This window comes from Phocoena sinus, chromosome 1 (genome assembly GCF_008692025.1).
Source record: "Phocoena sinus isolate mPhoSin1 chromosome 1, mPhoSin1.pri, whole genome shotgun sequence".
In the NCBI taxonomy this organism is placed as follows: Eukaryota; Metazoa; Chordata; class Mammalia; order Artiodactyla; family Phocoenidae; genus Phocoena; species Phocoena sinus.
In genome coordinates, this window is record NC_045763.1 from 40,772,261 (window position 1) to 40,786,422 (window position 14,162).

At 39.7% G+C, this 14,162-nt stretch overlaps 1 protein-coding gene across 1 annotated transcript in view; it reads right to left on the reverse strand.

Annotated features, from left to right (window-relative positions):
- Positions 1-14,162, reverse strand: part of AGBL4 (ATP/GTP binding protein like 4) — a 1,318,619-nt gene that overhangs the window by 535,366 nt on the left and 769,091 nt on the right. The window contains exon 5 of the mRNA XM_032637699.1: positions 9,577-9,793. Within this exon, the coding sequence (XP_032493590.1) occupies positions 9,577-9,793 (217 nt within the window). The remainder of the gene's footprint in view (positions 1-9,576; positions 9,794-14,162) is intronic.

The window sequence follows — 14,162 nt, forward strand, 5'->3', positions numbered from 1 at the left end:
GGATTTCCTTCCCATTTAGGTCACCACAGAGCACTGAGTAGAGTTCCCTATGATACACAGCAGCGGTCCCCAACCTTTTGGGCACCAGGGACCAGTTTTGTGGATGACAATTTTTCCACGGATGCAGGGTCGGGGGGTTGGGTGGGGGATGGTTCAGGCGGTAATGTGAGCGATGGGGAGCGGCAGACGAAGCTTTGCTCGCTCGCCTGCCACTCACCTCCTGCTGTGTGGCCCGGTTCCTAACAGGCGGCAGTCCGGTACTTGTCCATGGCCCGGGGGTTGGGGACCCCTGCTCTACAGTATGTTCTCATTAGACATCAATTTTATACATAGTATCAATAGTGTATACATGTCAATCCCAAACTCCCAATGCATCCCACCCCCTTCTTTCCCCCCTGGTATCCATACACTTGTTCTCTATGTCTGTGTCTCTATTTCTGCTTTGCAAATAAGATCATCTATACCATTTTTCTAGATTCCACATATATGCGTTAATATACAGTATTTGTTTTTCTCTCTCTGACTAACTTCACTCTGTATGACAGTCTCTAGGTCCATCCACGTCTCTACAAATGGCCCAATTTCATTCCTTTTAATGGCTAATATTCCATTGTATATATGTACCACATCTTCTTTATCCACTCCTCCGTTGATAGACATTTAGGTTGCTTCCATGTCCTGGCTATTGTAAATAGCGCTGCAGTGAACACTGGGGTGCATGTGTCTTTTTGAATTATGGTTTTCTTAGGGTATATGTCCAGTAGTGGGATTGCTGGGTCGTATGGTAGTTCTATTTTTAGTTTTTTAAGGAACCTCCATACTGTTCTCCATAGTGGCTCTATCAATTAACATTCTCACCAATAGTGTAAGAGGGTTCCCTTTCCTCCACACCATTTCCAGCACTGTTTGTAGATTTTTTGATGATGGCTATTCTAACTGGGGTGGGGTGATATTTCATTGTAGTTTTGATTTGCATTTCTCTAATAATTAGTGATGTTGAGCATCTTTTCATGTGTTTGCTGGCCATCTGTATATCTCCTTTGGAGAAATGTCTATTTAGGTCTTCTGCCCACTTTTTGATTGGGTTGTTTGTTTTTTTGATATTGAGCTGCTAACAGTAGAGAAAACTGGGTGAAATATATGTTGGAACTCTCTATATGTATTACCTTTTCAACTTTTCTAAAAATCTAAAATTATTCCAAAACATTTATTTTAAAAAAGACTATCCAAGAAATAAAAAAATAAGTTTTATTTAAAGAACAATAACAAAAATTTACTACATGAAGGCCTCATTGTTTAAAAAAGCAAATGTAAATTCTGGCTACATTTCTAGCAATCTAGGATCCAGAGCAAGAGAGGCAATGGTTCTATTCTGCTGTGGCATGCTTAGATCACCTGCAGAGTTTTACATTCAGTTCTGGTATTTTAAGAAGGAAATTAATAACCTAGATCATGTCTAGAGAACAACAAAGAAGGTACAGAGTTTAGAAACCATGGAATATGAAGAAATGTAGAATTACGAGGGAGGAGAGGAGGAAGAACGGGATTAGGTGGGAGAAGGGAAGATTCATGAGGGGGCTGTGGCCACTGTCTTGCTATCTTTGCAGGCCTGTCCAGGGGCTAGAGGAGCAAGTACATGCAGGGTGGGCCCAGAGGGTGGTGGTAGAACCAAAGAGAGGAGGTTACAGGAAGGCAGCTCCTTCTGGGGATGGTATGACTTATCTGTCATTGGGATAGAGCTCAGGCTGCCTCAAGAGGTATGTGAATAGTGGTTGAAAAGTCGTATTTCTCGAATGTTGAGAAGATGCTGTTCCATACAGTTTAGGTCCTTGCCCATAGGAAATGCCTAATATATTTGTTAAATTTGAGTGTGACCCCTACGGTCTTTGCCAACTCTGAAATTGTGTGAAATGTTAAGATTAAAGAGACAAGCTTTTCTGGGTATTTCTATGACATTATCATCACTACACGTGTGTCTTGGTAGTAAAGTTTTCCTCCTAGTGCTCTTGTCCTGTGAAATATCTCTGCCTGAGAAAAGGAAAGCCAACTGGACAGACAGGCAGGAGTTAACCTGACTTCTAGATCAGCTGCCATCAGCAGAGGCAGCCTGGAGATGGAAGGGTTAAGTGCCACAATGATCATGTTCCCTCCAGCTTGGTTCCTCACTGCCCTCAGGATACAGTCCAAATTCTTGAGTTTGGCATTCAAAGCCCTCCTGACGCAGCTCCCACCTATCTCTCATTCTTTCCCAATCACCATTCCTCTTGTTCTTCTGCTGCTGACCCTGTGCTCTTGTCATTTGGAACCACACTAAACAGTCAGGGCTCACCAGGTGTCTCAGCCTCTGTATTCATGCTTTGATTCTCAATTCAAGATGCCTCTTTCCTTAATGCTTCATTTCCTCCCTTGTGCCTTTCCTCTGCCTCCTACTTCTATTACATCAAGTTTCTTACCATCATTGCTATTATTAGCCTTTATGTCTGTGACATCCAGTACATGGAGTATTTCTTAGGGGCAGGGTGCGTTTTGTACTCATCTTTCTGTCTCCAGCACCCAATATAGAGCCTGACAGGTAGAAGGTGTTTACTAGATATTTGTAGTATTGAGGAATGGCTTTGGAAGAATTTAGTAAATAACTGTATATGTGAACAGAATACTTCCTTATCCAGGATTGGTTTAGAGTCCATTCTTTGGGGTCCACAAAGGTATGGCTTCAAATCCCAGCTACATGATATAGACAAATTATTTAATCTCATTTAATTATTTAATCTCAGCTTTTAAAAATGCAAATGGGAGAAGACAATACTTATAGCCCAGAGCTTAAATGCTTCCTTCTAAGTGAAGGCTTCTCCCCAAAATGTATTTCCTTTCCTGATTTAATTTCTCCAATACTGTCTGTCTCTTTCTACTAGAATGTAAGCTCCATGAAGGCATGTATTTATGCCTGTTTTTACTGCTGTATCCCCAGAGCTTAGACAAGCTGGTTACATGTTAGGCATTCAATTATAGTACTAACCATATAATAGGGGTGTTGTGAGGACTGAGTGAAAGGATGCATATAAAAGTCATAGCATTGGGTCTGGCACATGCTAAGCACTCAATAACTACCATTGTTATAAAATAAAGGGCAGATTGAAAGGCAACATTACACCAAGCTAATGAGTGACTTAGAACATACAAAAGGATGTCATCAACATTTGAGCCATAATTTACGTTGAAGTTGGAAGGGATGTTTGAAATAATCTGGTCTGACTTTCTAAGGCCCATAGAGAAATGTTTTTCCCAAGGTCATAGAGCTAGCCAGTGGTAGAGCCTAGACAATATTATTCTCATATAAATGATTTTCTAGTGATTCCCTAAAATACCCTATCAGACTATTTTCTTTGTTAGACACTTGCTTTTGGCAAGTATCCCTAAGTATGGGAATCACTCTCTCCATCTAATACTTTCAAAACACACACACACACACGAGTTATGGTTCCTCTAGTCCAATGACATTTGAAAATAATGCAATATTTCACTATGTCTGACAGTACAAGGGCTATATGATTTAAAAACTCATGTGAGTCAGTTAAAATCTAATTCTGGCTATGCTGGAATGAGACTATTGATAAATGCTATCCCCCAAAAACAAATATAAAGCTGGGCAAAATTGAAACAAACAACCATTTCAGTGTTTTGGAAACTGACCAAATTGACAACAATCTCAAAACTATTATGTTTTAAAAACTGCTGAACTTCAGGTAATAAGAATGGGAATATATGATGTTCTGTCCTGGATTGGTTCCATCTTCCCCCAGGCTTGGTGAATGCTAGGACAGGCCAGGCTGTGAGGGTTGGCAGCTTCTCTGTCATGGTCGAAGGGACTCAGTTAATTTGGAGAAGTAGGCAGTGCCCAGACCCAGCAGCATTGTCTGTGGGCAAGTGAGAAGGGCCCACAGTTGCATAGCTGGGACAAGAATATGCTGGCTGAGACTGGGTGCTGGCTCATCAGAGACCTGAGAAGAAGCCTAAAGTAGCAACACACACATGAACAACCTTGAGGCTTCACATATGCACACAGGGAACACAACACAAAAGGGAAAGTAAAAGCCAGGTCAGACTTGAAAACTGCCCGAACTTTGTGCTCCCCATACCCACACACAAATCCACTGTCAGAGGATGGAAGCCTTACAGACTCAGAGTGGATGAGCACAAACTCAGTCCAATCATAGCTGACCTACACAGACACAGGGTTGACTCCCTGACAATTTAGCCTTGAAAATAGGAAAGAAAAACTGAGTAGAGGCATTGGAGAAAGGTGCCAAGATAGTTCATGGGTAAAAGGTTAGTCTTTTCAACAAATGGTGCTGCAACGATTGGATATCTATATGCAAAAAAAGTGAACTTAAGGCCCTTACCTCATGCCATATATAAAAAATTACTTCAAAATGGATCATGGATTTAAATGTCAGTGGAAATTATAAAAATTTTAGAAGAAAACATAGGAGAAAATCTTTGTGGCCTTCAGATGGGCAGCTTTTAGATAAGGCTCCAAAAGCATGATCTCTAAGAGAAAAAACTGATAAGTTGGATTTCAAAATTAAAAACTTCTATTCCTCAAAAGTCATGGTTAAGAGAATGAAAAGGTATAGATTAAGGTATAGGTATAAGGTATAGATTAAAGGTATAGATTGGGGGGGATTTTGCAAAGCATGAGTCTGACAAAGGACTTGCATTCAGAACAAAGAACTCTCAAAACTCATTATAAGAACACAACCCAATTTTTAAATAAATGGATAAAAGGTTTAAACTAACAGAGAAGATCTTCAGCAGAGAAGATATATGAATGGCAAATAAGCACATTATAAGATAATCAACATAACTAGTTACTAGGGCAGCACAAAATAAAACCACAATGAGATTTCACTACATACCACTAAAATAGCTGTAATGAAAAATATAGGTAATTCCAAGTGTTAGCAAGCACATGGAGAAACTACAACCCTCTCTCCTACCTTGTTGGTAGGAATGCAAAATGGCACTAACTTGGAATGCAGCTTGGCACGTTTTTTGGTTTTTGTTTTTTTTAAGTTGAATGTGAACTTATATGACCCAATGATTACATTCCTAGAAATCTACCCAAGAGAAATGTGATCACATGTCCACTCAAAGATATGCACATGAATGTTCATAATAGCATTATTCATAATAGCCCCAAACTGGAAACAATCCAAATGTCCATCAACTGGAGAACAGAAGAAGAAAGTGTGGTATATATTTTCAATGGAATACTATTCAGCACTAAAAATGAATGGACTACTGAGGGATGCTACAACATGAATGAACCACAAAAATGTAATGCTATGTGAAAGGTGCTAAATGCAAAAGACGACTAAATAGTGCATGATTCCACTTACAGGAAATGTTCAGAAATGGCAAATTTACAGTGTCAGAGAACAGATGAATAGTTGCCTAGGGCTGGGAGTGGAAGTGGGGATTTACAAGGGAACTTTTGGGGATGATGAAATGTTCGAAAATTAGATTGTGGTGATAGTTGTAAAACTCTATACACTTACTAAAAATCACAGAATTGTACCCTTACAATGGGTTAATGTTATAGTATGTAAATTATACCTCAATAAAAGTGTTATAACAACAAGAAAATAAAGATCTTTCCTATGATGTATTTAACTTAAATGTCAGATTGTGGCTTTGATGTATGCACAAAGGGATTTTGTTTGCTGGTGTTAGAAAGGGCCACTGGTAAATAACAAAATAAGATGCCATTTTGGATGATATAATCAGTAGCAATAGCAGCTACGCCCATGGTGATTAATAGTTCCAGCACTAGAAATTCAAAATCTTGCTTCCTGCCTGCTCTCTCTAAGAATTGTCTGTTGACATGTTTAGCCTTCCTACTTGTAATTATCCTCCCTCCAAACTGGAGTAGGGATTAACTATAGTGGTGGCTTCAGTCACAAGCCATATCAAACGCTCTGGTAACCAAGAACTGTCCTGTCTGCAAGAGTATGCCAGAAGGCCTTAATGTCTCTGGTATCTGCTTCGAGACCCAGATCAGGGGGATGGAGCCAACACACAGAGCTCCCTTAATCTGGTTTAGCCAGCAGAGGTACACCCTGCACTTCCACTAACTTTACTTTCTTGAGATGTAGCTTTGGATAAGGTATAATCCCTTTCTCAAAAGGGATTTTAGTAGGTCCAATGTGTAAAGGAGCAATGAGTCCATCAAAGTGCCAGGGCACAGCATTAGAAGCCATGGGTTTAAATATTGGCCTAGTCCTGAACTAGCCATGTAGCTTTAGCCAAGTAACTTATTAGCCTTAGATTATTTATCCCCAAACTGGGATAATTCTGCCTACCCCACAAAACTGTTGTGAGAAACAAGTAAGACAGTACATATAAAGTGCCTGACCTAGTGTCTGTGTGTTGAATCTGAATAAAGGATACAGCCGTAATTCTTTAATATGACAATCAAGGTTTTTCAGAGTTTGGTCCTAATCTTCCTGTCTATCCTTATCTTCCAGTAGGAAGGTTCCCTATTCCAAACAAACCAGACTTCTGACCAACTATCATCATGCAATGACTCAGGCTGTTTCTTGCTCTCTAGGCTACCTTCTCGTCAACTCTGTATTCAGTAATCCTACCCATCATTCAAAACTCGGCGTAAAGCCCATCTTCTCCATGGTGTTTAGTCTGACCATAAATTCTTTAAACAACTCACGGGATCCTTTATTATATACTTTAAAAAAACATAATATATATTTTTTAAATGTCTTATTTCCTCTGGTATGGAATACATTTCTGGAAGTACACCATGACTTGTATACTCCATTATATATCCCTACAGTACCCCTCACAGGGTCTGAAGTAGGACAGTGGTCTCGAATTATTTTACTCTAACTGAGGAATTCCTCAAAGAATAATTTTAAAACCCCTATCAACTTCAACTTTCTCATTTTATAGATGAAAAACTTGTCCCCAGAAAAGGGAAGTAACATTCAAGGTCATATGAGTAGTTTGGTATTAGAGCTGAACACATAATTCAAGCTTCTTATGGCAGAAACTTCAGGATGTCCTTCAATATTAATTCACCTCCATATCTATAGGACTACTAATTTTTAGCTCACCCAGAATGAAGACTTCATTTCTCATCCTTCTTTTAGTTAAGTGTGGACATGAGTTCTATCTAATGGGATAAATGTGAAAGTGCCACAATACTGTATCTTCTCCCTTCTCCACCTACTTTCTTAATCTTGTTGCCTGGAACATGGATGTGACAGAATTCCATATTTGTCACTGAGTTTGAGAGCCACATCCCAGGGATGGCAGGGCAGAAAGCTGGAAGAACTTGACTCCCTAAGAGTTTCAAGGAGCAGAGCCACACTATCAGCTCTGGATTGCCTACATCTAGATTTATATACGGAAGAGAAATAAACTTCTATCTCATTTAATGAGCTGTTTTTTTTAGGTATGTATTTTGTATATTAGTTATTGGAAGCTTAACTTATCCTATTATTCCTCCTATCAGCTTTCTGATGCTCTTAGCTCCTCACATTGTCTCTAGATATATCTTAATTCATTCTTTCATTCATTCAATAATTTACTCCATAGCCATTCAGTGTACACCTACATTCTGCCTGGCATAAATCTAAGAGAGGGCTGCAGTGGACACAAGAATGAAATGAACAGATCCCACACTTAAAAAGTCACAAGTAGTGAATGAAACTCTTTCTCTCTTAATTTATATCATAAGTCATATGTCTGGCAAACATTCGTCTCAGGATTTCTCCAACAGTCCCATCTGAAATAATCTACTGTCTCCAGTAATACATTGTTGATCAGACCATGTGTGACTAATATGTTCTATTTGGCTCTCTACAACCACTCTCTGCCCTTCTCCATCATTTTCTTTGGTCAGGGAAACTTATCTGTATGGATTACTTCAGTGGGCTCTCTTGCCCTCTGATTTCCAATTGGGTTGGCCAGTAGGAACCCCTAGCAGTAGATCAGAGGGAAGTAAGAGAATGAGCTCTATGTATTTATTTTTCTCAGCTCCCTCCCTGTGGGATCATCTCAGGCTAACTTTTTTCCTCAACTGAAGGTCACTGTTCCACTCAAGATGGCCCACTGCATGACTCTCTACTATTGGGTTCTGTTACCCATTTCATCCCTTCACACCCTTTGAGCTGTTACTAGCCCCAGGGAACTGCACTATACCCCATGGTTTCTGTACACAGTGCCCGCACCTTGTAAACAGCCCATTTATTAAGCTCTCCTCAAATTATCCTAATGTGAGGCTGCCATCTGTTTCCTACTAGCATGCTGACTAATACACCATGTGTCCCAATTCTCAGTTCAAAAGATATAGGCACCAGATATACATGGCACCCATCAGAAGCACTGTTAGGAAGAGGATTAGAGTAGAGGGAAGATATTCTTTACTAGCAACTGAAGTATTTCTGACCGCAGAGAACAAAACCTATGCATCCAATGTGAAGGACACTTTTAGATCCTGGGATGGGCAGGGAGAAAAAGAGGAAAAGACAGTAGGAAAGTGTGGTAGGCAGAACAATGCACCCTTTCTCCCAAAATGTCCAAGTCCTAATCCTTGGAACCTGTGAATATATTACCTTACATGAGAAAAGGGACTTTACAGATGTGATTTAGTTAAAGATCTTGAGATGGATATATTATCCTGGATTATCTGCGTGAGCTCAATGTAATCACAAGTGTTCTTATAAGTGAAAGAGGAGGGCAGGAGATTCAGCATCAGAGTGGTGCAGCATGAGAAAGACTTGATAAGTCAATGTTGACTTTGAAGACTGAAAGGGAACCACAAGCCAAGGAATGCAAGCAGCCTCTAGAAACTGGGAGAGGTAGTGGAATGAATTCTCCCCTAGAGCCTCCAGAAGGAACACAGACCTGTTGATATCTAGATTTTAGCCCAAAGAGGCCAATTTCAGACTATTCCTGAACTGTAAGATAATAAATTTGTGTTGTTTCAAGCCACCAAGTTCATGGCAATTTGTTATGTCAGTAATAGGATTTAGTATAGATATAGTATAGAATTTAAGACTGAAATCTCCAGACCCAGAAAACTAAACCTGAGGAAGGAAGAAGGGTTGGGGAACTAATAGATGGCAGAGATAGAACACACTGTGGACAGCACAACCATACTGCACACCACCTGCTAACCTACACTGCAGTCAAGTTAAATTCACTAAAAAGCAAATTTATTCTTCATCTCGTAAGCTTAGACTCATAAAATGCTTTCACACCTTTTGTAACACCCAGTAGAGCCTTCTTTTTATCTCACAGTTCTGGGGATTCACCAGAACTTCTGTATTTTGTTAGAGAGCTTTATCAGCTTCATTCAGAAGGACACGCACCTGCCTTATCCTATTCTTTGACTTCCTGGTGGCCATAGTAGCAAAATATTACACACAAAAAACAATGATTTTTTTAAATTTCCAGAGCATATAGTCTACAAAGCACCAATATCTATTATTTGCATTCTATAAAAACCAGTGCTAAGCTCCTCCCCCAGCTTTCCCATTTCTGAATGGGCCTTACCACACTCTGACCCAGCTGCTCCCGGAAGAAGTAATCCATGTTTCTCTTTTGCAGGCTGTCAAGGTAATGCTGAAAGCGAGTGTACGTATATGGGTAGCAGTAAGCAAACTGGTAAATATCTTCTTCTCGGTCAAAACAAAATGCAAAGGACATCACATAATTCTTCCTATGGTCCGGGCAGCGGTAGTAGTAAACATTTTTAGGTGGCAGTCTTTGCCTGGAAGATACAAAGAAATTTGGGCATATCAGACAGTTGTTCAAGCTTCAAAATGTAATCAGTAGGAATAAATGCCCAAGATTGAAACTGTAACATCAAGAAACCTAGGTGGTGGCCAGGGACAACAACATATACCAATCTATGATCAAAAGAGGTTGGACACTCCCTCTTGCAAGAGCACTGGAATCACAACGAACTGCTGAAAAATCATTGACAGGAAGACACTGGAACTCACCAAAAAAGATACCCCACATCCAAAGACAAAGGAGAAGCCGCAACGAGATGGTAGGAGGGGAGCAATCACAATAAAATCAAATCCCATAACTGCTGGGTGGGTGACTCACAAACTGGGAGAACACTTATACCACAGAAGTCCACCCACTGGAGTGAAGGTTCTGAGCCCCACGTCAGGCTTCCCAACCTGGGGGTCTGGCAACGGGAGGAAGAATTCCTAGTGAATCAGACTTTGAAGCTAGTGGGATTTGACTGCAGGACTTCGACAGGCCTGGGAAAAACAGAAACTCCACTCTTGGAGGGCACACCACAAAGTAGTGTGCACATCAGGACCCAGGGGAAGGAGCAGTGACCTCACAGGAGACTGAACCAGACCTACCTGCTAGTGTTGGAGGGTCTCCTACAGAGGCGGGGCGTGGCTGTGGCACAACGTGAGGACAAGGACACTGGCAGCAGAAGTTCTGGGAAGTACTCCTTGGCGTGAGCCCTCCCAGAGTCTGCCATTAGCCTGTAGGCTCAAGTGTTGGGTTGCCTCAGGGCAAACAACCAACAGGGAGGGAACCCAGACCCACCCATCAGCAGACAAGCGGATTAAAGTTTTACTGAGCTCTGCCAACCAGAGCAACACTCCCCTCAACCCACCACCAGTCTCTCCCATCAGGAAACCTGCACAAGCCTCTTAGATAGCCTCATCCACCAGAGGGCGGAGAGCACAAGCAAGAATAACTACAATCCTGCAGCCTATGGAACAAAAAACATATTCACAAAAAGATAGACAAGATGAAAAGGCACAGGGCTATGCACCAGATGAAGGAACCAGATAAAACCCCAGAAAAACAACTAAATGAAGTGGAGACAGGCAACCTTCCAGAAAAAGAATTCAGAATAATCATAGTGAAGATGCTTCAGGACCTCGGCAAAAGAATGGAGTCAAAGATCGAGAAGATGCAAGAAATGTTTAACAAAGAACTAGAAGAATTAAAGAACAAACACCTAGAAGAATTAAAGAACAAACAAACAGAGATGAACAATACAATAACTGAAATGAAAACTACAGTAGAAGGAATCAATAGCAGAATAACTGAGCCAGAAGAACAGATAAGTGACCTGGAAGACAGAATGGTGGAATTCACTGCTGCAGAACAGAATAAAGAAGAAAAGAATGAAAAGAAATGAGGACAGACTAAGAGACCTCTGGGACAAAATTAAATGCAACAACATTCACATTATAGGGGTCCCAGAAGGAGAAGAGAGAGAGAAAAAACCCGAGAAAATATGTGAAGAGATTATAGTGGAAAACTTCTCTAACATGGGAAAGGAAATAGCCACCCAAGTCCAGGAAGCACAGAGAGTCCCAGGCAGGATAAACCCAAGGAGAAACATGCCGAGATGCACAGTAATCAAACTGGCAAAAATTAAGGACAAAGAAAAATTATTGAAAGCAACAAGGGGAAAATGACAAATAACATACAAGGGAAATCCCGTAAGGTTAACAGCTGATTTCTCAGCAGAAACTCTAAAAGCCAGAAGGGAGTGGCATGATATATTTAAAGTGAGGAAAGGGAAGAACCTACAACCAAAATTACTCTACCAGGCAAGGATCTCATTCAGATTCGACAGAGAAATCAAAAGCTTTACAGACAAGCAAAAGCTAAGAGAATTCAGCACCACCAAACCAGCCCTACAATAAATGCTAAAGGAGCTTCTCTAAGTGGGAAACACAAGAGAAGAAAAGGTCCTGCAAAAACAAACCCATAACAATTAAGAAAATGGTAATAGGAACATACATAGTGATAATTACCTTAAAGGTGAATGGATGAAATGTTCCAACCAAAAGACACAGGCTCGCTGAATGGATACAAAAACAGGACCCATATATATGCTGTCTACAAGAGACCCACTTCAGACTTAGGGACACATACAGGCTGAAAGTGAGGGGATGGAAAAAGATATTCCATGAAAATGGAAATCAAAAGGAAGCTGGAGTAGCAATACTCATATCAGATAAAATAGACTTTAAAAGAAAGAATGTTACAAGAGACAAGGAAGGACACTACATAATGATCAAGGGATCAATCCAAGAAGAAGATATAACAATTATAAATATATATGCACCCAACATAGGAGCACCTCAACACATAAGGCAACTGCTAATGGCTGTAAAAGAGGAAATTGACAGTAACACAAAAATAGTGGGGGACTTTAACACCTCACTTACACCAATGGACAGATCATCCAAACAGAAAATTAATAAGGAAACACAAGCTTTAAATGACACAACAGACCAGATAGATTTAATTGATATTTATAGGACATTCCATCCAAAAACAACAGATTACACTTTCTTCCCAAGTGCACACAGAACATTCTCCAGGATAGATCACATCTTGGGTCACAAATCAAGCCTCAGTAAACTGAAGCAAATTCAAATCATATCAAGCATATTTTCTGACCACAATGCTCTGAGATTAGAAATGAATTACAGGGCAGAAAACATTAAAAAAAAACACAAACACATGGGGGCTAAACAATATGTTATTAAATAACCAAGAGATCACTAAAGAAAACAAAGAGGAAATCAAAAAATACCTAGAGACAAATTACAACGAAAAGACAATGATCCAAAAGCTATGGGATGCAGCAAAAGCAGTTCTAAGAGGGAAGTTTATAGCAATACAAGCCTAACTCAAGAAACAAGAAAAATCTCAAATAAAAAATCTAACCTTACACCTAAAGGAACTAGAGAAAGAAGAACAAACAAAACCCAAACTTAGCAGAAGGAAAGAAATCATAAAGATCAGACAGAAATAAATGAAATAGAAACAAAGAAAACAATAGCAAAGATCAATAAAACTAAAAGCTGGTTCTTTGAGAAGATAAACAAAATTGATAAACCATTAGCCAGACTCATCAAGAAAAACAGGGAGGGGACTCAAATCAATAAAATTAGAAATGAAAAAGGAGAAGTTACAACCAACACTGCAGAAATACAAAGCATCCTAAGAGACTACTAGAAGCAACTCTATGCTAATAAAATGGACAACCTGGAAGAAATGGACAAATTCTTAGGAAGGTATAACCTTCCAAGACTGAACCAGGAAGAAACAGAAAATATGAACAGACCAATCACAAGTAAAGAAATTGAAACTGTGATTAAAAAATGTTCTGACAAACAAAGTGCCAGGACTAGATGGCTTCACAGGTGAATTCTATCAAACATTTAGGGAAGAGTTACCACGCATCTTTCTCAAACTCTTCCAAAAAGTTACAAAAAAGGAACACTCCCAAACTCATTTTATGAGGCCACCATCACCCTGATACCAAAACCAGACAAAGATACTACAAAAAAAGAAAATTACAGACCAATAACACTGACGAATATAGATGCAAAAATCCTCAACAAAATACTAGCAAACAGAATCCAATAACACATTAAAAGGGTCATACACCATGATTAAGTGGGATTTATCCCAGGGATGCAAGGATCCTTCAATATATGCAAATCAACCAATGTGACAGAACATATTAACAAACTGAAGAAGAAACACCATATGATCATTTCAATAGATGCAGAGAAAGCTTTTGACAAAATTCTACGCCCATTTATGATAAAAACTCGCCAGAAAGTGGGCATAGAGTGAACCTACCTCAACATAATAAAGGCCATGTATGACAAACCCACAGCAAACCTCATTCTCAATGGTGAAAAACCAAAGCATTTCCTCTAAGATTGGGAACAAGACAAGGACATCCACTCTCACCACTATTATTCAACATAGTTCTGGAAGTCCTAGCCACAGCAATCAAAGAAGAAAAAGAAATAAAAGGAATCCAAACTGGTAAAGAAGAAGTAAAACTGTCACTGTTTGCAGATGACATGACACTATACATAGAGAATCCTAAAGATGCCACCAGAAAACTACTAGAGCTAATCAATGAATCTGGTAAAGTTGCAGTATACAAAATTAATGCACAAAAATCTCCTGCATTCCTATACACTAATGATGAAAAATCTGAAGGAGAAATTAAGGAAACACTCCCATTTACCACTGCAACAAAAAGAATAAAATAGCTAGGAATAAACCTACCTAGGGAGACAAAAGACCTGTATGTAGAAAAGTATAAGACACTGATG